Source organism: Eriocheir sinensis, chromosome 32, assembly GCF_024679095.1.
Source record: "Eriocheir sinensis breed Jianghai 21 chromosome 32, ASM2467909v1, whole genome shotgun sequence".
Taxonomy (NCBI): Eukaryota; Metazoa; Arthropoda; class Malacostraca; order Decapoda; family Varunidae; genus Eriocheir; species Eriocheir sinensis.
This window is the reverse complement of record NC_066540.1, coordinates 13,508,729-13,531,120: the sequence shown is the minus strand read 5'-3', so window position 1 is coordinate 13,531,120 and position 22,392 is coordinate 13,508,729. Positions and strand designations below refer to the sequence as shown.

The 22,392-nt window shown below is 42.9% G+C and overlaps 2 protein-coding genes across 2 annotated transcripts; one reads left to right on the top strand and one right to left on the bottom strand.

Annotated features, from left to right (window-relative positions):
• The first annotated feature begins 52 nt into the window (after positions 1 to 52).
• Positions 53 to 8,408, top strand: LOC127006175 (cytoplasmic dynein 2 light intermediate chain 1-like). Its single transcript, XM_050875727.1, has 10 exons — positions 53 to 280; positions 2,420 to 2,636; positions 2,927 to 3,028; positions 3,683 to 3,856; positions 4,286 to 4,378; positions 4,911 to 5,023; positions 5,630 to 5,743; positions 6,703 to 6,835; positions 7,628 to 7,726; positions 7,839 to 8,408. The coding sequence occupies exons 1-10, from the start codon at positions 270 to 272 to the stop codon at positions 7,905 to 7,907; spliced, it is 1,125 nt and encodes a 374-aa protein (XP_050731684.1). The 5' UTR covers positions 53 to 269; the 3' UTR covers positions 7,908 to 8,408.
• On the bottom strand, positions 8,199 to 21,396 carry LOC127006174 (uncharacterized). The gene is made up of 10 exons (XM_050875726.1): positions 21,174 to 21,396; positions 17,692 to 18,038; positions 17,224 to 17,296; positions 15,086 to 16,660; positions 14,818 to 14,966; positions 13,805 to 13,968; positions 13,246 to 13,370; positions 11,739 to 11,837; positions 10,813 to 11,086; positions 8,199 to 10,242 (listed from the first exon to the last, which is right to left on the bottom strand). The coding sequence occupies exons 2-9, from the start codon at positions 17,766 to 17,768 to the stop codon at positions 10,835 to 10,837; spliced, it is 2,514 nt and encodes an 837-aa protein (XP_050731683.1). The 5' UTR covers positions 17,769 to 18,038; positions 21,174 to 21,396; the 3' UTR covers positions 8,199 to 10,242; positions 10,813 to 10,834.
• Between the last annotated feature and the right edge of the window lie 996 nt (positions 21,397 to 22,392).

Below are 22,392 nucleotides of genomic sequence, written 5' to 3'. Positions count from 1 at the left end.
GGGATGATGGTAGAAAGTAATAACCCAGGTCTCTCTACCCGCGCGCATTCCTGCCTCCGTAAAACCAGTGTCACGTTGCTTAGCTTTGGGCCTGAGCAGTCCCCGCCACTCACACGCCCACATTCATCTTGTATTAAAAGGAGACAGGAAGGCCGACGTCAGCGGCGCTCCAGTGTGATTACAAGGAAAGAAAGGAAACATAATATTACATCATCTCCGGTATTGATAAACAGCAAAATTAAAGACCTACCATCAAGGAAAGATTAAAAATGCCAAGAAGGTGGGAATTTGAAAAGGGGTAGAAAGTGTTGTTTGTTGATGTATATATATTATTTTTTGTTTGTTTGTTTGTTTGTTTGTTTTCGTGATATGCTTATGTGTGTCATGGTTGTTATGTTTTATCATTTGTTTATCTCTTATCGGTATTATCATTATTATATTATTATTATTATTATTATTATTATTATTTTTATCATCATCACTATTATTGTCATTATTATTATCAGTATCATTATTATTATTATTATTATTATTATTATTATTATTATTATTATTTTTATTACACAAAAGAAAGAAATGCTAGAGAGAGAGAGAGAGAGAGAGACATCGATATCTGAACACTTGTCTGGTATAGGGGAAAAAGTGGGGGAGGAGGAAGAGGAGGGAAAGGGGGAGAGGGAGGGAGATTCATGCAGTCTTCCCCTTTTTCTGTTGCCTTCTACAACAACAACTACTAATATACTACTACTACTACTACTACTACTACTTCTACTTCTAATACTACTACTTTCCTAACAGTTCCGCGGCACTGGCACAAATCTGCTTTCTATACTATCCTTCTACTGTTTCTATCCGGGACTATCCCTCTCTCTGTACTTTCATAACCAGTTTCCTATCTTTGCTGTGGTAAACGCCTAAATGGTCCCTGTTCTTCCCCTATAAACTTACCAGCAGTGGTGTCCCGCAAGGCTGTCCTATCTCCCATGCACTCTTTCTGTTGTTCGTTGATGATATTATTTCTAAAACAAATTGCCCTATCCACTCTTACGTCGATGGCTCTACTCTGTGTAACTCAACGGCTGGTATTACAAGACACTTTGCCATCTCACATGTTATTTCTAAAGGTCAAAGAGGGGATCAATCGGGTTCTAATGAGTGTTTCTTTAGGTTCATGGTACAGGGGAAGGGTCACACTACCACCAGGGTCATACAACTACCCCTGGAAATGCCCACAACTCCTACGAAAGTCTTGTCAAATATGTGTTCTTGGGCGGCGAAATGTCTCATAATAAAAATGTCCTGCCTGGGGTTGGATAAACTATCAATCAATCAATCAATCATAATACGACCCGTTGTTTTGACAGAAGACCCTCCAACAGGAACTACACGATTCTAAGATGGAGGCCGCAGAACGCTTAACGTACCTCAGACCTTACTATCATTCCCGACTGATGTCTTCAACGCCGCAAAAACTCAATTTCTCTACCTGTCAACTCAACACAATCTTCCAATCACCTATCCCCCATTTTTCGATAACACTCAGTTGTCACCTTCTTCTACACTAAACATCCTCGATCAGGCTATCCTTAATTAACTCAAAATCTTAGCTGGAAACTTCACATCTCCACTCACGTACTATACCATGCTTCCACGAGGTTGGGCGTTCTGTATCGTCTTCGCCAGTTCTTTTCTCCCGCACAGATGCTATCCATTACAGAGGCCTTGTTCGCCCTCGTATAGAGTATATGCATCTCATGTGTGAGGAGATCCACAGATCGAGTCCACACACACAGACAGCTCTCTTGGGTCTGAGTAGAGTCGTCTCATCAACTTCACTCCTCTTAATGACAGTCTTCTATCTCTTAAATACGCCGCCATGTTGCCTCTCTATCTTCAATCAGTGTTTGCATGTTGGCTGCCCTTGTGAACTTGCGTGCAGTGATTAGCGTTTTTTTTTCTTTTTTTTTTTCTCCCTTGAGCTGCTTTCTTTGCTGTAAAAAATAAACAACAACTACTACTACTACTACTACTACAACTAGGCTACTACTACAATAACAACAACAATAACAGCTTCTACAACTACTACTACTACTAGGCTACTACTACAATAACAACAATAACAACAACAGCTTTTACAACTACTACTACTACTACTACTACTACAAGGCTACTACTACAATAACAACAACAGCTTCTACAATTACTACTACAAGGCTACTACTACAATAACAACAACAACAATAACAACAACAGCTTCTACAACTACTACTATTACTACTACTACTACAAGGCTACTACCACAATAACAACAACAGCTTCTACAACTACTACTACAAGGCTACTACTACAATAACAACAATAACAACATCAGCTTTTACAACTACTACTACTACTACTATTACTACTACTTTTCTAACAGTGCCGTGGGTAGCACCAGGGCCAGCAGCAGTCACAGCACTAGAGCGGCAAGCAGCAGGAGTGAAGGAAGACAAGGAGGGGGAGGAGGAGGAGGCGGAGGGGTGAGCATATGGGATGTGGCTGTCAACGAAGGGAGGAAGAGAAGACAGGACCTCGTCAACGACACTGAGAGAACATCAAGGGAGGCAACGGTGATGCTGGTGGGGACACGGGGAGCGGTAAGTAGTAATAGTAGTAGTAGTGGTAGTAGTAGTGGTAGTAGTAGTAGTAGTAGAAGTAGAAGTAGTAGTAGTAGTAGTATAGTAAAAGTAGCAGCAGTAGTAGTAGTAGTAGTAGTGGTAGTAGTAGTAGTAGTAGACCCACACTATGAACCATATAAAGATAGATTTGGAATAATATAAAAAAAAGAAATTACATAAAAAGAAATAAAAAAAATATATCAACTATAATAATAATCAAAATAATAATAATAATAACAACAATAACATCAATAATAACACTTCCACAGGGCAAGACAACACTCCTGCAGAAGTTCCTGGACAGGGAGGAGACGGCGAGGCACACGCTGGCCCTGGAGTATACCTATGGACGCAAGACTGGCCGGACCCTGGTGTGTGTGTGTGTGTGTGTGTGTAGTATTAGTATAGCTACAGAGCCTGAGATACATGCGTGGGGTTCAGTGTCCATCATATCTGTATTTGTCCATTTTTTCCCTTAAAGTTCTGTATGCTCTTTGCCTTCACTATATAGCTTCTTTTTATTTATTCCATGTGTGTGTGTGTGTGTGTGTGTGTGTGTTTACCTAGTATTAGTAACAGAGCCTGAGATATATGCGTGTGGTTCAGTGTCCATATCTGTATTTGTCCATTTTTTTCCCTTAAAGTTCAGTATGCTCTTTGCCTTCACTATATAACTTCTTTTTATTTATTCCATGTGTGTGTGTGTGTGTGTGTGTGTGTGTGTGTGTGTGTGTCCAGTGCATATGTGCGTGTGTTTTAATTTCGATACGTATTAATGCCAGGATGGTCCTAAAACTGGTCTGAAGATGCTGTTTAACTAACATCAAATATATCTTGCAATGTCTGTGAATATTTTGTGTGAGTTCAGTTAATAAGGTCGGTTAGGACACGTGCATTGATCACGTTCCAAGCTTTCCTTCACTAAGAGGTACCAGTCATCACCAACTCAAAAACTAACAGCAGCGTGCGATGTAGGTCGGTAAAACTGTTCCTCACCTCCACCTCCACTCTTCCCGTGTGTTCAGGTAAAGGATGTCTGTCACCTGTGGGAGCTTGGAGGCGGGTCACTCTTCACGCCCCTCCTGTCCACTCCCCTCACCCCGAGGATACTCCCCAGACTCTCCTTCGTCCTCGTCCTCGACTTGTCTCACCCTCAAACCCTCTGGACTGACCTCGTCACCCTCCTCGCAGCACTGAAGGTGAGGATCGAGCAAGTGATTGGGTGTGGGAAATTTTGGTCTGTTGACACTACTTTCGATCAGGTGTTCCTACTACAACCGCTGCTACTGCTATTAATGTTACTACTGTAGGAGTTAGCGCATAAGTGGTGGCTAGCATGCGTAGCTACGAATCCTGCTGAGCATTCGACGCACAGCTCACCCAATTGTTCATCCTTCCAGTACTACACGCTGAAGTGGCGCGGATGAAAGAGGAGAGAGTAGTATACATGAGTGGTGACAATCTTATTATTTATTACTATTACTACTACTACTACTACTACTATTACCACCTACTACTACTACTATTACCACCTACAACTACTACTACTACTACTACTACTGTGACTACGAGTACTATTTTTACTACTACTGCGACTATTATTATCATTACTACATCTACTACCGCAGGAGGAGGTGGGGAAGGCTGCCTCGTCTGTGCCTGGCCTGCGAGCGTCTCTGGAAGCTGCGGCTGTCAAGAGGTTACAGGCCGGCGCCAACACTGTGCGTATGTCTCTTGGTCTGTCTGTGTCTGTGTATGGTTGTATGAATGCTGTTTATATGTATGGCTGTTGATCTGTCCGTGCCTGTATGAATGGTCTGTGTGTATGGCTGTTGGTCTGTCTGTGGCTGTCTGTATGGCTGTATGGTTTGTTTGTATGTCTGTATTAGTATGGCTGTTGGTCTGTCTGTGGCTGCATGAGTGTCTATGGATGTATGAATGAACCGTGTTTGTGTGTATAGCTGTTCGGTTATTTGTATGTCTGTATGGCTGGATGAGTATGGCTGTATCAATGGCTGTGTTTGTCAATGGCTATATGTCTATCTATGTATTTTAGTGCACGGCTGTTTAGTAATGTCTGTCCATCTGTCTACCTGCCTGTCTTACTTCTTTCCTTCCTTCCCTCCCATCTTCATTTTCCTTCCTCTTCTTCTGTTTTAAATCCCTCCTTCCTTTCTTCCTTTCTCACATTTTATATTACACTTCTTTCTTCCTCTTCTCCTCCTCCTCCATTCTCTCTCTCCCTCCCAACAGCTTGAGGCGGAGGTCAAACCCTTTCTTGTGCCGTTGGTCATAGTCGGAGGGAAATATGACGTCTTCCAGAACCTTGAACCCGAGGGAAAGAAGATGATTTGCAGGGCCTTGAGGTGAGAGGCTGTCCAAACTAACATGGCGAATAAGTCCCTCCCCACGTCACCAAAGCATTCACCAATAAGAGTCAACCTTTACCAGCATTAACCAATAAGTGTCAACCTCTCCAAGCATTCACCAACAAGATTCAACCTCTCCCTGCATCCACCAATAAGATTTGACCTTTACCAGCATTCACCAATAAGTGTCAACCTCTCCCTGCATCCACCAATAAGATTCAACTTTTCCCAGCATTCACCAATAAGTGTCAACCTCTCCAAGCATCCACCAATAAGATTTAACCTTTTCCAGCATCCACCAATAAGATTTAACCTTTCCCAGCATCCACCAGTAAGATTTAACCTTTTCCAGCATTCACCAATAAGATTCAGCCTTTCCCAGCATCAACCAGTCACATGCAGCCTGAGTTGGGGAGGGGGCGTGGCTTGTTTGTTGAATGGCCAATGATACACACTTGATAGGAAAGGGGGAGGGGCTAATTTGCCAAGGTAATTTGAACAAAGACATCACTACTACTACTGCTACTACTACTACTACTACTACTACTACTACTACTACTACTACTACTACTACCACTATTACTACTACTACTACTACTACAGGTTCGTGGCACACACACACGGCGCGTCACTTCAGTTCTTCTCAGCGCGTGATCCTGGCTTAGTGAAGAAGGCGAAGGAGCTGTTGAGCCACCTTGCGTTTGGTACAGCAGAAAGGTGAGAGAGAGAGAGAGAGAGAGAGAGAGAGAGAGAGAGAGAGAGAGAGATTTATGATAATGTATTCCCTATCTGTTCCCTTCCTTTATCCCCCTTTTTTTCTTCCCCTTCTCTACCTCCTCCACCCTTCCCTTCCTTTACCCCCCCTTAATTTCCTTCCCCAATTTTTAAGAAAGGAGACGAAAAGAACCAGGTAATTACAGGCCCGTTAGTCTAACTTCAGTCGTCGTTAAGCTACTCGAGAGCATAATTAGAGACAAAATTGTGAGTTACCTTGAAAACCACTCATTAATTGGGGATTCACAACATGGCTTCCGTAACAAAAGATCCTGCCTATCAAACCTATTGACCTTTTATAATGACCTCTTCTCAGTTTATGACGTAACCAAATCACTGGACATAGTCTATCTTGATTTCCAGAAAGCGTTTGATAAAGTCCCACATCATAAATTACTATATAAATTAAAGCAAATAGATATTGACAGTCGATTACACCAATGGATCGCGAATTGGTTGAGCAACAGACAACAAAGAGTGGTGATTGACGGATTTAACTCAGAGTGGGCGCCGGTCACTAGTGGCGTCCCTCAGGGCTCAGTTCTTGGCCCAGTACTCTTCATTATTTACATTAACGACGTGGATGTTGGACTCAATAATCGCATTAGTAAATTTGTAACTCCCTTCCGCTTCTCTCCTTCTTCCCTTCCGAACCATTACCACTACTACTTTTTTTTCCCTTCCATTCCCTTTTTTATTCCTTCTTCCTTATCCCTATTTTCTTGTTCTTTCCTCTTTCTTATCCTTTCTCCCTTCCTTTCCTTTCTTATCCATTCTTTCTTAATTGTTCTTTCCCTTCCTTCCTTTACTTTCCTATTCCTTCCTCCCCCTTATCCATCCTCTCCCTCCCCTCCCTTCCCCTACCAACACCCTAACACCCTGCCGTCCCCTCCGCCATCCAGCCGTAACCTCGCCCAAGACTACAACAAACCGCTCATCATCCCAGCCGCCAGTGACACTCTCGCCGCCATCAACCTGAACGAGGACCTCACCCTGGACACCTGGGGGCACAAGTTCACCGCCAAGTACCCACAGGTGCGGAAGGAAGGGGTTGGCGGGGGTCGATGTAAAGTTGGGTGGTGGGGTTAGGTAGGGTGGTAGTGGTTAGCCGCAGGAGCTGAGTGAGTGAGTTTGTGCAAGTCCGTCGAGGGGTTTGTTTATGACGTTGTTTTTTGGGTGTATCTCTCCAGTCAGTCAGTAACCCAGCCAGTTAGTCTTTTGGTTAGTTAGTTAGTTGATCAGTTAGTCAGTCAATCAATCAGCCAGCAAGCCAGTTTTTCAGTCAGTCAGTCAGTCAGCCAGCCACCCAGTTTTTCAGTCAGTCAACCAGTTTTTCAGTCAGTCATTTGTCAAGCAAGTCAGTCAGTTAAGTAGTCTAAGCCAATCAGTCAATTAGTAAGTCAGCTGTCCAGTCAATCAGTTAGTAAGTTAGTCAATTAGTCAGCCAGTCCATTATCCAGTAAGTCAATTAGGCAGTCAGACAGTAAATTATTCAGCCAATCAGTTAGTTAATTAGTCAGTCAGTCAATCATTGAGTCAGTTAGTTAGTCAGCAGTTTTGTTAATTATTCAGCCAGCTAGTCAGTTGTCCAGCCAATTAGCCAGTCAGTCATTCAACCAATCAGTTAGTTTGTCAGTCAATCAGCCAATAAGTTATCCAACCAGCCAGTCAGTCATTCAACCAATCAGTTAGTTTGTCAGTCAGTCAGCCAATAAGTTATCCAACCAGCCAGTCAGTCATTCAACCAATCAGTTAGTTTGTCAGTCAGTCAGCCAATAAGTTATCAGTCAGTTATCCAGTTAATCCCTCTCCCCCCTCACCCCCTAGGAGAGGCAAGAGGGTTCGTCAGCCATGCCCGAGGACCCAGCGCGTGACCCCACCTACGCCGAGCCTGACGTGGACAACCTCAGGGCACAGAAGGACGAGGTCAGGTCACGATGATGATGATGATGATGATGATGAGAGAGAGAGAGAGAGAGAGAGAGAGAGAGAGAGAGAGAGAGAGAGAGAGAGAGTAAGGTTTGTTTCTTCCCTACAGGAGCTGGAGAGAATCAGGAGGGAGGTTGGGAGGAATGCTGCTCGGTGGGCTGACCTTGACCTGACCTAAGGAATGGAGGGAGGAGATGAAGAAGGAGGAGGAGAAGATGAAGGAAGAGGAGGAAGAGAGGATGAAGACACAGAATAAGGAGAAAGAAATGAAGATGAAGGAGAAGATGGAGGAGGAGGAGGAGGAGGAGAAGGAGGAGGAGGAGGAGATGAAGATGATGAAGAAACTGATGATATTGTTGGAGGTGATCTCAAGGGAGTGACCTAGGACGGGAGAGCTATCAATAAGGGCATTTTACACTACTAACCTTAGGACTAGTATGGCATTTACGAGCAAAATCATCACACAGAATAAAGCTGAACCAATCTTTTATTATTATTGTGATTATTTGGGCACATTAAAAAGAGTAAAAAATATATATGAACATGAAATAATCCCGAATACAAAACAGGAAAAGAAAAGAAAAAGGGAAGAGTGAACATCTGAGCACACACACACACACACACACACACACACACACACACACACACACACACACACACACACACACACACACACACACACACACACACACACAGGTAACAGTCACATATGGTTATTTACTAGGTCATTTGTATTACCTGATGTATGACCTTGTAATTCTGTATTTGTGAACTTTTAAAGGTCCTAAATGATGTGTGACTGTTCAGCCTGCCTTGGTAGATAAGCCCCGCCCACACCAGCCAAAGATTTGACCTTTCTTAGCCTCCACCAATCACCTGCAGCCTGAGATGGGGAGGAGCCTGGCTTGCTGGTGGATTGGCCAATGAGACACACTTAACGGGGAAGGGGGAGGGGCTTACTTGCCAAGTTTGTGTGAATGGAGAATAGTATTTCTTACAAGTTTGTGTATAGAGAGCAAACGTGACATAGCAGCTCTTTATGTATGGAATGTGGGATCTATACACACATACATACATACACCCACACACTTCAGGAATGGCACACATGAATACGTGAAATCATAGAGGAATATTGCAATGAAATACACATAAATACAAATATACAACTAGTGATAATGAAATATGGGTTTATATAGACTTGTATACATAAATGCATAGATATACGCAAAGACAGGCAGGGAAGCAAACATATACACACACACACACACACACACACACACACACACACACACAATGTACTGGCAGTGAAATCTAGCCTAAATATACATAGCTTGAATACTGGAAACATGAGATTATGCATAAGCCACTGACTGTTACCTATGGCTGGCTGATGAAATACTATACATATACATATATACACGCGGAATGATGGGTATGCTTGCCGACACCTAGCCAGCTGTACCAAAGATCTGCCCTCGCCTAACACGTCCCTTGAGCCCGACTTCCTTTTCTTACCATCAAAATTTACTGTCAACATCAACCTACTTTTCACATTGATCAATGAGGTTATCAGTACGTGCTCCCCCTGTCTCCCCCCCCACCAAAGACGACAGGAACAATGGTTGGTCAGGGATGTCTTCAGGAAAAGTGGGGAAGGAAGGAAGGAAGAAAAAGATTAAAGGATTGAAAGGAAAGAAAGAACAGGAATGAAGGAAAGAAAAAAGGAAGGAAGGAAGGAAGAAAAAGATGAAAAAATAATGAAAGGAAGGGAAGAAAGGGAAGAGGGAAAGAAAAAAGGAAGGAAGGAAGAAAACTAAGAGAAAATAATGAAAGGACTGCAGGAAGGAAAGGAAGAAAGGGAAGAGGGAAAGAAAAATGGAAGGAAGAAAGGAAGAAAAAGATGAAAGAATTGAGAAAGGATTGGAGGAAGGAAGAACAGGAAAAAAAAGGAAGGAAGGAAAAAAAAGATGAAAGAATTGAGAAAGGATTGGAGGAAGGGAGAACAGAAAAAAAAAGGAAGGAAGGAAGAAATGATTGAAAGGAAAAAAAGAAGACGAAGAGGGAAAGAAAAAAGGAGAAAAGTAAGGAAGGAAGGAACAAAAACACATCACCAACAATTACTACTATACGTCACGTCAAATTCCCACCGTAGCTTCAATGTACGGGAACTGACGGAGCCACCCTCGCTAAATTACTTACGGCAGGGATACGCAAGGGCGGGTGGCGATGGAGGATGCACTTGGTCAGAGGCGAACATTAATACTTTGAGCAGATCGCAGTTATGGTCCAAGAGAATGCGGAAAAGTTGTGATTGTCTGAATTTTTTTTTTTGAGGTTATGGTGGGATATGTAAACAGCACCACACACACACACACACACACACACATACATACACCATTTTGAGTACATTTAGGGGTACACACACACTTGTCATCCCTCAATAATTTCTTGAACACTCACACTCTCTCCTGCCTTCACCTCTCCTTTCCCCCTCTGTCTCTAGGTCTAGCTGCCTGAAAATGAGAAAAACTTATTATTATTGTTATTATCATCATTATCATCATAGTAAGTGGGAGAGATCAAGGGATAAACAAAAAATATATATACATAAGAGACTTGCAAACATTCCTTTCACAAATCAAAACAGTTCTTGAAAAATAATGATGAATGAAAGGAAGGGAGAAGGGAAAAAGAAGGGGAATAAATAAGATAAAATAGAAGGGTATGGAAGCGAACACACACAAACAAACACAGACACAAACACATATACCAACCTTCCTACCCCATCGATCACCCCATCAGACAAAGACAGGAAAGGAGTGAAAGAAAGGGAGAAGGGAAAAAAGGAAGGGGCACAAGAGAACATAAACAGAAGGGAATGGAAGAGAATAGCCCATCAACCAGTCTGTCAGAGAGCCAGGAAAGGAATGAAAGGGAGAGAGAAAAAAGGGATGGGCATAAGAGAACAGACACAACACATATACCAACCTCCCTACCCCATCAATTACCCCATCAGAGAAAGCCAGGAAGGGAAGAAAGGAAGGGAGAAGGGCAAAAAGAGAACCAAACACAAACACACGTACCAATCACCCTACACCCCTTCAATCAGCCCTTCAGGAGAGGATGGTCAAGCAGCTCCTCCATGGAAGGGCGCTTTTGGGGGTCATATTGCAGGCACAGACGCATCACATCCAGGAGGTGCTTATTCTTGTTGTCCGGGAAGTCGATGCGAGTGTTGGCGTTCGAAATGGCCGCCAGCTTCTGTAGTGGGTTCGTGATGTGCTGGAACGGAGTGCGGCCATACACCAGGTTGTAGAGTATGCATCCGAGCGACCAGACATCTGACTTCACCCGGATCTGTGCGGATGAGTGAGTGAATGAGTGGAGGGATATCCTTTTTTTTTTCACAACAAAGGAGGCAGCTCAAGGGCGTAAAGAAAAATACATAAAAAAAAAAAGCCCGCTACTTACTGCTCCTGAATAGAGGTCAAAGGAGTGGCCAAAAAGAGAGGTCAATTTCAGGAGGGATGGGTGATTGATGGGTTTAGTTATGTAGGGTTAATATGATGAGTTTATTATGTGGATGCTGGTGGCTGAGTGGATGGATGAATAAGCAGATAATGAGGTTGAGTAAATGGATGAATGGTTGACTTAGTTGCTATGACTCATTGATACGATGAATTTTTGTGTGTTTCTGTGATGATGAATGAGTATGTGGATGAGTGGATGATTTGTTGGGTAAGAAAATGGATGAATAAGTGGATGAGTGGTTAGGTGTGTGTGTGTGTGTGTTAATGTTTATTTTACTGGACCATTTTATAATTTTGTTTACGTTCATCATAGTTGTGGTCAGTAAAATATAATAATAATAATAATGTGTGTGTGTGTGTGTGTGTGTGTGTTAATGTTTATTTTTACTGGACCTTTTATAATTTTGTTTACATTCATCATAGTTGTGGTAATAATAATAATAACAATAATAATAATGTGTGTGTGTGTGTGTGTTTACCTTGATCGTGGGTCTTCCGCCGCTGCCCAGGTTGTTGATGATGGGGCCGGAGTGGATATCCAGGAGAGACTCGGGACTCATGTAGTTGTATGTGCCAGCCTGACCAGGAGAAAGAGAATGATCAAATATTGGTACTCTACTTGTATTATTCACTATTTATCTATGAACCAATTTCAAACATCTGTTCCTTGCACTCCTTCACTAATCATTCATTCATTTTGTCACCTATTAGGATTCTACTTATTTGACCCGGTAGCAGCGGGGATCTTGTTTCCTAATGGTCCCTCTAAGCGAGAAAAATGAGAAAAAATCACCCCTCACACAAACCATTACATAATACATATCAAAGCATTTGTGATCAGATTATGTATCATCTATTTTGGGGGGTTTATATCATGGCACAAATTTGGCCCGTCGCTGCTACACGGTAAAGCCACAAATTTGGCCCGTCATTGCTACCAGGTTAATAGGAAATTATCATCCTATACTTAATTAAAATTCTCTAATGATACCAGAATAAAATGAAACTGGTGCTTTGGTTTGCGTTTGTGGTACATTGTGTGCAGTGAATTTTTTGCTTGTGGTGCTGCTCTGCTTATGACCATACTGTACACTTTCGCTTCAACAAACTAATTGGGGGGAAGGTGGTGACGTCATGACTGAGGGATCCAAACTTTGTTCATTATACGAGCTGAAAGTTTGCTATTTTCAACCATTTCCTTATATAATAGATTGTTCGTTATATCAGATGAGTTTGTATACCTCCAAACATGCAGTCATCACAAATACTACACCCACACAGGGAAATTAACCCGGTAGCAGCGGGGATCATGTTTCTTAATGGTCCCCCCAAGCGAGAAAAATGAGAAAAAATCACCCCTCACATAAACCATTTCATAATATATATCAAAGCATTTGTGATCAGACTATGTATCATCTATTTTGGGGGGTTTAAATCATGGCACAAATTTGTCCCGTCGCTGCTACACGGTAAAGCCACAGATTTGGCCCGTCGCTGCTACCGGGTTAAAACAATAATTACACATCAGACACTTTGTTATGCTGAACGACGTGTCTCCATGCTCACCAGCCCACCACCGAACATAACCTCACAATTACCGAACTTGTTCAGTAAAACCTTGCACACACCGGTAAGGCAAGAAAAGTTCCTTAAAAGCCAAATTCATTATATCAAGGTCCGTAAAAGTAAGGGTTTACTGTGCTCCCAAACAACCTCGAATTAGACAACTCCATTACAAAGAAGGGAAACGAAAGGATAAAGAAAAACAATAGTAATGGAAATAACACTCATCAGATCATGCCTACCCCCCTTTCCTGCCAACTACATCTGCTATCATTCCTTACCCTACTGAATGCACTTCCCCTTCCCCCCAGTACACCCCATACCTCACACCATTCCTCACTGCCTCTAACTTATAACCTTACCCCTCTTTCCCATTACTCCTTTCCCGTGTTCACCCATTCACCCGCCATCCGTGTCACCCACCTGGCTGTCTTTGATAACGCTGGTCATGTCATTCTGGATGGATGACGATATGCCGAAGTCGATCAGCTTGACCGTGCCATCCACCAGCAGGAAGTTTGCCGGCTTGAGGTCCGAGTGGATGATGCCTGGCGGATGATGAACGGGTGAAAGATGGACGATGAGGTATGGATAAGAGAGTGAGGTGATATGTGTGTAAGGGAAGGAGAATGTGTAGAGATGGTTGTGTGGATGTGAGATGGGTGACATGGATGGGTGATGTGTAGATAATGGAAGGAGAATGTGTAGAGAAATGGATGGCAGTGAAGATGAAATGGATGATGTGTAGATAATGAAAGGATGATGTGTGGATGAGAGGTGGATGTTGAGTGGATTACAGAAGGATGAATAATTATGTGTGAATAAGTTCTTGTGATAGCAGTAGTGGAAGGGAAGAGAGGAAGGGGGGCACGGTGTAAGATATATAGAAAATTTTGGTAGAGCAACTGATTAAAAAAACTCAAGAGAAAAGTAATTCTGATAAACTATATGAAAACAAAGCCAGCGCATCCACAGCCCATACCGTGGTTATGGATCTGCTGTACGGCTTGCAGCATGCCGGCCCAGTAGTGCTGAATGGTGAAGAACGGGATGGGGCAGCCCTTGGTGCGCGCCTCGTTCAGGATGGCAGTGAAGTCCAGGTTTCCCTTCTCCATCACCAACACCAGCTTGTTACCCATCACCTCGCTGGGAGTGGAAGGTGAGGGGTGTGAATAGACAGACTCACTGTTATATTGAATTTATAAGAATCGTGGTGCCAAACCAGCTGGTCAAGCAGTAGCATACCTATGAAAATGTATATTAAATGAGGCTGATGTTTAAGAGAAAGATGTGTGTAATTCACTATCACCATGTTATGACTGCGATATTTGCAATAGCCAGGGAGCACCCTCACTGACTGAGCTTGCTCACAAGTGATAGGATCTCTGAGTATGGCTGAAGCCCCACACCCACACACACTCGGGAGATGAGACACAAGTCACACAACCCCTGACTGACACCCAGTACCAGGGCAAAGGGGACATGGATTGATGGAGACTGCCCATCTGTCTCCACTCTGCCCAATAATGGAACTCAGGACCTCTCCATTGTGAGGTGAGTGCATTAGCCACCACACTACAGAGCTGTGTTAGAACTGACTGAGAAGTGGGAATGTTAACAACTTGCAGGAATGGGAACAAGGATAAATTCAAGTCCAAGAGGATAGGCAACATATATAATGAAAAGTGATACAAACTAGTGGCAACAATACTGGTGGGGAACTTTAACTGTACGGAAGTTAGCTGGGAGGGGTGGGACACAGTGGGCCTCTGTAAACCCAGTACGGAATGGGTACCTGGTGTCAGTTGGGAGTTGTGTGCTGCCCCCCGGGGTGATGGTCTGACACCACCGAAGGAGAAATCAAGGCCTTCAGACCTGGGACACATGAACTTGTGGCTCAGTTAAAAAAATATACATGTAGCTAAATTACAAGTACGTACGTATGCAGGTGGATTAAACACACACACACACACACACACACACACACACACTCACTGGTCATAGAGATGGATGACGCGGTCGCAGTCCTTCAGCTTCTCAAGGATGCTGATCTCATTCTTGTAGGAGTTCAGCGTGTCCTCGTCCACATTCTCCAGGTTAACGACCTTCACCGCCCTCACCTGTAAGCTGTCCTTGTCCAACACCTGGGAAAATAATAATAATAATAATAATAATAATAATAATAACAATAACAAAATCAACTACAATAACAATGATGATAATGAAACTAATAAAAATAAATGAGAGCAAAACAAACACTGGCCTCGTAAACTCTGCTGGAGCCACCACGTCCAAGGAGCTTCAGCTTGAGGTACTGCTTGCTGCCAACCTTCATGATCTCCGAGGGGCTGATGGCTCCAGAGGGAGGTCCAAGTGGGGCTGGGGCAGCTTGTGGTGGTGGTGCTGGTGGAGGTGGTTCTCTGTGGGTATTGTTGTTGTTAGTAGCTCCTGCCTCCGCTGTTGTATTGGTGTGAGTGTTTGTGTTTGTATGCGCACTTGTGTGAGTGGCTGTGTGCGTATTAACGTGTGCGCGTACTTTGGGTTGATGTGCGTCAGAGGGTGGATGTGTACCAACCACATGTGCATCTGCGGTCTGTGGTGGGCTGTGTGAGTCCACGGCATCTGGGCTGTGTTTGCGTGACACTGACAGTGCTGAGTTGACCTCTGTTGCTGTGTGTGACCTGCTGTATGGCTGATGTGCCCTAGTCAGCAGGCTACCCACTTCTGAAGATGTGTTTGACCTGCTATATGTCTGCTGTGCCCTACTTAGCAGCTTTTCAATCTCTCCTGCTGTGTTGGATCTGCTGTTAGTCTGCTGTGGGCCATGTAATAGTTTATCAGACCCTCGTGCTGTGTTAGAATGGCCGTGTGTCTGCTCTGGCCCATGTAGCAGTTTATTAACCTCTCCCGCTGTGTTTGAACAGTTGTACGCATGGTGAGGGAAGATGCTGTGCTGGGGTGTGTGTCGCGATTTGACCAGAGGTGTGCCGCGTTGTGCGACCACGGAGGGGGTGGGTGGGTCAGGAGACGGGGTAGTAGCAGCAGTGGTGGTAGTGGTGGTAGTAGTGGTTATCGCTTCCTGTGGTGGTGATGGGGTGGTAGCAGTGACGGAGGTGGTGGTGATGCTGGGGGTGAAGGGGCACTGGCGCAGCAACATCCTCCTTCTTTGACGAGGGGGGATCGGGGAGGGGGAGGGGAGATCTGTCAGTCCCCCCTCCTTTTTGGGGGGTTGAGGGGGTTTCCAGGGGGTGACTAACTCTCGGAAGGGTTGGCGGAGGGCGGAAAAGGAAGAGGAGGAGGAGGATGGTTGGGAGAGAGACAAAGATGAGGAGGAAGAGGAGGAGGAGGGGATGGTGTGGAGATGTGAGAGAGATGAGGAGGAAGTTAGCTTATGTGAGGAAGAGGAGGAGGAAGAGGAGGAGTTAGGATGTAGAAGAGAAGAAGGAGAGATGAAAGGCCGTACGAAAGAGGAGGAGGAGGAAGCGGATGACTGGCCGTGGGTGTTTCCTGGATGTGCATTCTCCTTCTCAAGTGGATGAGCGAGGAAATCCACTTCTCTGGCGGCTCTTGGCTTCACACCTCCGTCTTTGCTTCCACCCTCCCCTCCGCCTAACATGGTCTTAGTGTGGAGCTCCGGAGTGGATATGGAGTGATTTTTTCGGAGCTTTCTTGTGGAGAAGTGGCAGTGCTGGAGTGGAGGTGATGCTGGTGGTACGGAGGGATTCGTAGTGGTGGTGGAGGAGGTGTAGTTTTGTCTGTCATTACTTTCAGCTCTCCTCTCCTTCAGGTGGTCTAGTTTTGGTCTGAAGAATGACCTGGTGTTCCCCTCTGGTCTTGGCTGGAAGGGGAAGAAAGATGGGAAAGGTGAGTGACTGAGTGAGTGAGAGTGAAAGGAATGAGATGAGAGAAAGAAAGACAGAAATAGAAAGGGGGAGATAAGAGAGTGAAGGAAAGGAATGAGATGAGGGAAATAAATAAGGAAAGAATGAAAGAATGAAAAATAAAGGAAGGGAGAGATGAGTGAGTTAGTGGAGGGAAGGAGAAGAATAGATGAGAGGCAGAAGGACAGAAAAGAAAGAAAGGGAGGGATAAGTGAGTGAGAGCAGGAAAAGAAAGGAATGGATGAGAGAAATAAATAAATAAAGAAAGAAAGGGAGAGATGAGTAAGTGAGTTAGTGAAGGGAAGGAAAGGAATGAGATGAGAGGAAGGACAGAAAAAGAAAGACAGACAGAGAGCAAAGGAAAGAAAGGAGAGGACCACAAAGGATAGGTAGAAAAATAAGGAGGAAAGCAAGAGGTCAGGTCAGAGAAGAAGAATAAAGAAAAATAGCAGTGGGAAGAAACAATGTGTATACAGAAAGGAGGAGGAGGAGGAGGAGGAAGAGGAGGAGGAAGACTTACCTCACTTGCACAGAGGGAGGAGGAGGGTGTTTGTCTGTTTTTTTGCCCCAACCGAGAGCTCCGAGAAAGACGGCTGAAAACAAACAAACGTATATAAGCAAATAAATCAATAAATATACAATGATGCCAATTTTAAAGAAGGTGAAAATGAAGTAGTTACAATTATAGTAGTATTGGTAGCAGTAGTAGTAGTAGTAGTAGTAGTAGCAAGTAAATGTAATAGGGTAATAGGTGTAGTAGAAAAAAAAAAAAAATCATAATAATAATAATAATAATAATAATAATAATAATAGGAAAAAGAAAAACATGCAGAGAGAAAAGAGGAAAAAGATGAACAAAAAATTACAAAAAATAACAACAGTAACAATAACTATAATAACCAAAAAAAAAAAAAAATAAATAAAATAAAATAACAACAATAATAAAAATAATCACAACAACAAAACTGGGCCAAAGAAAATGACTCACCAGCCAGACTTTGAGTTGAGGACCGAGAAAAACACATCCTCGAGGGTATTCTGCTGCAAACAATTCTCGTCCTCCATCCTGCCTCGCCCTCACTGGTGCTGGGGGGAGGGGGGGAGGGGGAGCTGGGAGGGAGGGAGGGGGAAGTATGGGGAAGGTTGCTAAGGATGGTAGGCCTGTGGTGGGGTGAAGGGTAGGGGAGAAATGGGGGAAGGGAAGTGGTAGGATGAGGGGGTTGTGGGAAAAGTGGGGAGGTGGGGATGATGAAGATTAAAGGAGAGAGTAGTGGTGGTAGGGGTGTGTTGGGGAAGAGGAGGAGGAGGAAGAGGAATGGATAAAAGTTATATTCCCTGTAAAAAAAATAGACATAAAAGTGATTAGTGTAGGTTTGAATTACAAGTTAAGATAAAATGTATGTTAGGATAAAATATACACTTGGAATAAATGGTAAATTTAGATAAAATGTAAAAGTTGGGATAAAATTTAAGTTAGGATAAAATGTGTCGAGAAAAGTTTGGATATATTGTATAATTAGGTTAGGATAGTGTATAAGTTTGGATAAAATGTATACCTATGTTAAGATACAATGCTTATTTATTCTCTCATGACTACATAATATGATGATGAGTCTTTTCTGATACCGATAAGTTTTAATGTGTTTTTTATTCACTTCCTTTCTTTCTTTAATGGGGAAGGGGGGACTTAATTTCAGCAGTCTAAATATTTGTGACAGGAAGAGTTAGCAGATTGAAAACACACCAAAACTTGAAAAAAAGAGAAAAAAAAGGTGAGTGCCATTGTGGGTTTAGGGTAAATTTGGATATCTACCAAATTCTCTGCCTGAAAATTATAATGTTATATATAGTCCATTCAAGTCAGTAAAGACAATAGAGTAACAACTGGACAGCAAAGTGTGTGATTAATCAGAAAGGATGATCAAGAGGAGGAGGCCCTATGATGCAGTACAAAGCAACAGGTCAAAAGAAGTCACTGAAAAAGGATCTCTGGTATTGCTGAAGTGTTTGTATCATAACGCCTTGGACTGATTATTGTTTCAGTTTGATGGATATTAAGTGTTATTGTTTACAAGCTGCATGTGGTGTGACATATATCAAGTATGGTAATACCACAGCTGGGCGTTATCGCGAAAAGTTATCGCGATACATCATCGCTGATAACAAAATTGGGTTATCGGCCATCCGCTACTTATTTATATAAATATTGGTATCTTCGTTACTTTTGTAACCAAACTAGCGATAATCGCTACTTTTGTTCCGCCTCTCAGAAAAACACTGTTGTCTCCTCCCTACTGCGCATGCGTGGCCCGGGCGCCCAGTGTTGTATGAAATATGTTCGGTGAAGATATTTCATACTTAGATCACAACATTAAAACACTAGGTTACTTTTTTTTGGTTAGACTAAAAAAACACTATATCAGAGAGAAAAATCATTTAACTTTGTCCAAAAAATTATTATTCACTGCATGAAATCTGTGATCCCGTTATAAGGAGCGCAAACAGAGACCAGCGGCTTGTGTTATCACATTGCGGCGTGGCGAGTGGCCTCTCAGCTGAGTCTCGAGTGACGGAGTGAGTGCCAGTGCTCCGGTTCCCAGTGCTTCAGTGCTTCTTTACTGAAGTGACTGTTAAAGTGTTAATGGTGATAAGTAACAATAAATGAATAAGTAGAGATGGGCCAGTTCACGAGAGACCAGTGTTTGTAAACAAAAGCTCCAGCTTTTGACGGTGGGAACGCCAAATAACACAACACTGGCTCAGGCGTTTCTAGTATTACCGTCCATATGTACGAGTCAACGTGTGGTTTTCAGGTTTTGTAAGTTTTGAAAAATATAGATAATGAAAATTTGAATTCATCTATGTTTTTTTTTATTTGAAATATCAATATAGTATCGTTTTCGCCTATCGGATTTATCGCTAGCTAGTATCGGATTTGTGGATTTATATCGGGTATCGGTTATCACCTATATTTGTGTCTCCAGTTAACGAATATCGGTTATCACCGATAGTAAGGTTTTCCATTATCAGTTATCGGGTATCGGGAATAAGGTTTTCTGTTATCGTGCCCACCTATGGGTAATACTATCTCTTAAGTCACACTATCCATAATAATAATAACAATAATAATAATAATAATAATAATAATAATAATAATAATAATAATAGCAATAATTAGTTTTATATCACCCAGCAGCATATATACAAGAAACAAAACCCCAAAAATAGGTCAACGGAATAACTTACATATTACAGTATATATAATCATTATGAATACTAATACTAAATACTGAATACTTGATGACCTGCCATGTGTTTTATTGGGGTATCAGAAAGCCAACCAGTCAAGTCAACCACAACCACATCAGTCACCCAGGCAAATCAACCACATCAGTCAACCAGATAAGTCATCCACATAAATCAACTAGGCAATTAACCCAACCACATCAGTCAACCAGATGTCATCCACATAAATCAACCAGGCAGGCCAACCAGGCAACCCAACCACAGCAGTCAATCAGGCAAATCAACCACATAAAGCAACCAAACAAGTCAACCACATCAGTCAAACAGGCTAATCATCCACATCGATAGTCAACCAGGCAAGCCAACCACAACAGTCATGCAGGCAAGTCAACCACATCAATCAACCAGACAAATCATCCACACAAATCAACCAGACAAGCCAACCACATCAGTCAACCATAGAAATCAACCAAACAAGTCACATGCAGAAAACAGACAAAGCAACCACATCAGTCAACCAAGCAAGCAACCCAAACAAGCCAATAACTTATGTCAATCAGGCAAATCAACCACATCAGTCAACCAGGTAAGGCAACCACATCAGTCAACCAAATTAATCAACCAAATTAATCAACCACATCAGAAATATTATATAAGGCAAGGACTAACAACCTAAAATTAAGTGACAGGAATAGGCACAAGAATGGTGACATAAAATGCATCATCTGCAATAGTGAAATAGAAAATTTAACCCATTTCTTAATCCAGTGCCCAGCTTATGCAAATGAAAGAAAGAAGATATTGCAAATAGAAAGACGCACTACAGAGGAAGAAGAGACATAATTGGAGAATTATTATTTAAAGAAGAGCTGATCGAAGAAACCAAGCCAGTGATATATGAAATGTGGAGCAAGAGAGAACAACAAAGACAAACTCTAGACACGAACAACTGAAGAGCTGAAAACTGACCAGTGAAGATCATCAGGGAAGCGCCGATACAAAGGCCAAGCTTCCCGAACGACACCTGACCTGACCTGACCTGACCAGGGGCGCCTCCATAGTCCTCCCCTTCAGAACGAACCCACACACTCCCCTATTTAGGCCATTTTATCCTCCCGCAAGACCGACCGCCCTTCTTCGTCCTACCCAAAATGTCCACCAAGCCTTAATTAACACATATATATCAAAACCTCACCCAAATTAAGCATATTTAAGGAGTATTACCTAAAAATATGACTTGAGACACACGTCCGGCCGCAGCTCCCAAGATTTAAACGGCATCAAAACAAAGTCGGGCTGGGCGCTGATTGGCTGACGGCGGCTCCTCCTCGACGCTGATTGGCTGAGCTCGTGGCCTTCTTAACGCTGATTGGTGCAAAGTTTCAGGGTTTACGTGGTCTTGGTCTGGGTCAGGGGCAACATAATAGGGATTTTTAACGGGACGGAAGAGAAGAGAAAGGAGAGGAGAAACAGGGAAACTAAAGGAGAGGGACGGAAGAGAAGAGAAACAAGATGAAAGGAGACTGGAAGAACGGAAGAGAGGAGAAAGGAGAGGAGAAACAGGGAAACAAAAGGAGAGGGACGGAAGAGAAGAGAAACAAGATGAAAGGAGACTGGAAGAACGGAAGAGAAGAGAAAGGAGAGGAGAAACAGGGAAACAAAAGGAGAGGGACGGAAGAGAAGAGAAACAAGATGAAAGGAGACTGGAAGAACGGAAGAGAAAGGAGAGGAGAAACAGGGAAACAAAAGGAGAGGGACGGAAGAGAAGAGAAACAAGATGAAAGGAGACTGGAAGAACGGAAGAGAAGAGAAAGGAGAGGAGAAACAGGGAAAAAAAGGAAACTGGAGGGATGGAGAAGAGAAAAAGAGGAGAAACCGGAAAAAAAGAAACTGGAGAAATGAGAGAGATTAAGATCGAGAGAAGAGGAGGAACAGGAAAAAAAGGAAAGATGAGGAGAAACAGAAGAAAATGAGAGGAGAGGAGAAACAGGAAAAAATTAAAGGAGAAGAGAAACAAAAAAAAAATGGAAAGGAGAGAAGAAACATGAAAAAAATCTGAAGGAACGGAAGAGAAGAGAAAGAAGAGGAGAAACAGGGAAACAAAAAGTGGATCGATCGGACAGAAGAGAAGAGAAAAACGAAAATGGATCGAGGGAGGGAAGGAAAAGAAGAGAAACGGAAAAAAAGGAAACTGGAAGAACGAAAGAGAAGAGAAAGGAAAGAAACAGGTTGAAAAGGAAACAAGAAGGATGGAGAAGAGAAAAAGAGTAGAAAAAGGAAACTGTAGGAACCGAAGAGAAAGGAGAGGAAAAACAGGGGAAAAAAGGAAACTGGAGGGATGGAGAAGAGAAAAAGAGGAGAAACAGGAAAAAAAGGAACTGAAAGGATCGATCGAGAAAAGAGGGGAAACAGGGAAGAGAAACGATCGAAAGAGGAAAAACTG

What these genes read in the sequence shown, in the direction of transcription:
- LOC127006174 (XM_050875726.1), bottom strand. Translation starts at nt 17,768, where the DNA reads ATGGAGGACGAGAATTGTTTGCAGCAGAATACCCTCGAGGATGTGTTT. An exon ending in CTCAACTCAAAGTCTGGCTG is followed by an intron (nt 17,297 to 17,691) that starts GTGAGTCATTTT and finishes GTTTGTTTTCAG; the next exon opens with CCGTCTTTCTCGGAGCTCTC. An exon ending in GCGTTATCAAAGACAGCCAG is followed by an intron (nt 11,838 to 13,245) that starts GTGGGTGACACG and finishes TCTCCTGGTCAG; the next exon opens with GCTGGCACATACAACTACAT.
- LOC127006175 (XM_050875727.1), top strand. An exon ending in TGGTGGGGACACGGGGAGCG is followed by an intron (nt 2,637 to 2,926) that starts GTAAGTAGTAAT and finishes ACACTTCCACAG; the next exon opens with GGCAAGACAACACTCCTGCA. An exon ending in GCGTTTGGTACAGCAGAAAG is followed by an intron (nt 5,744 to 6,702) that starts GTGAGAGAGAGA and finishes TCCGCCATCCAG; the next exon opens with CCGTAACCTCGCCCAAGACT.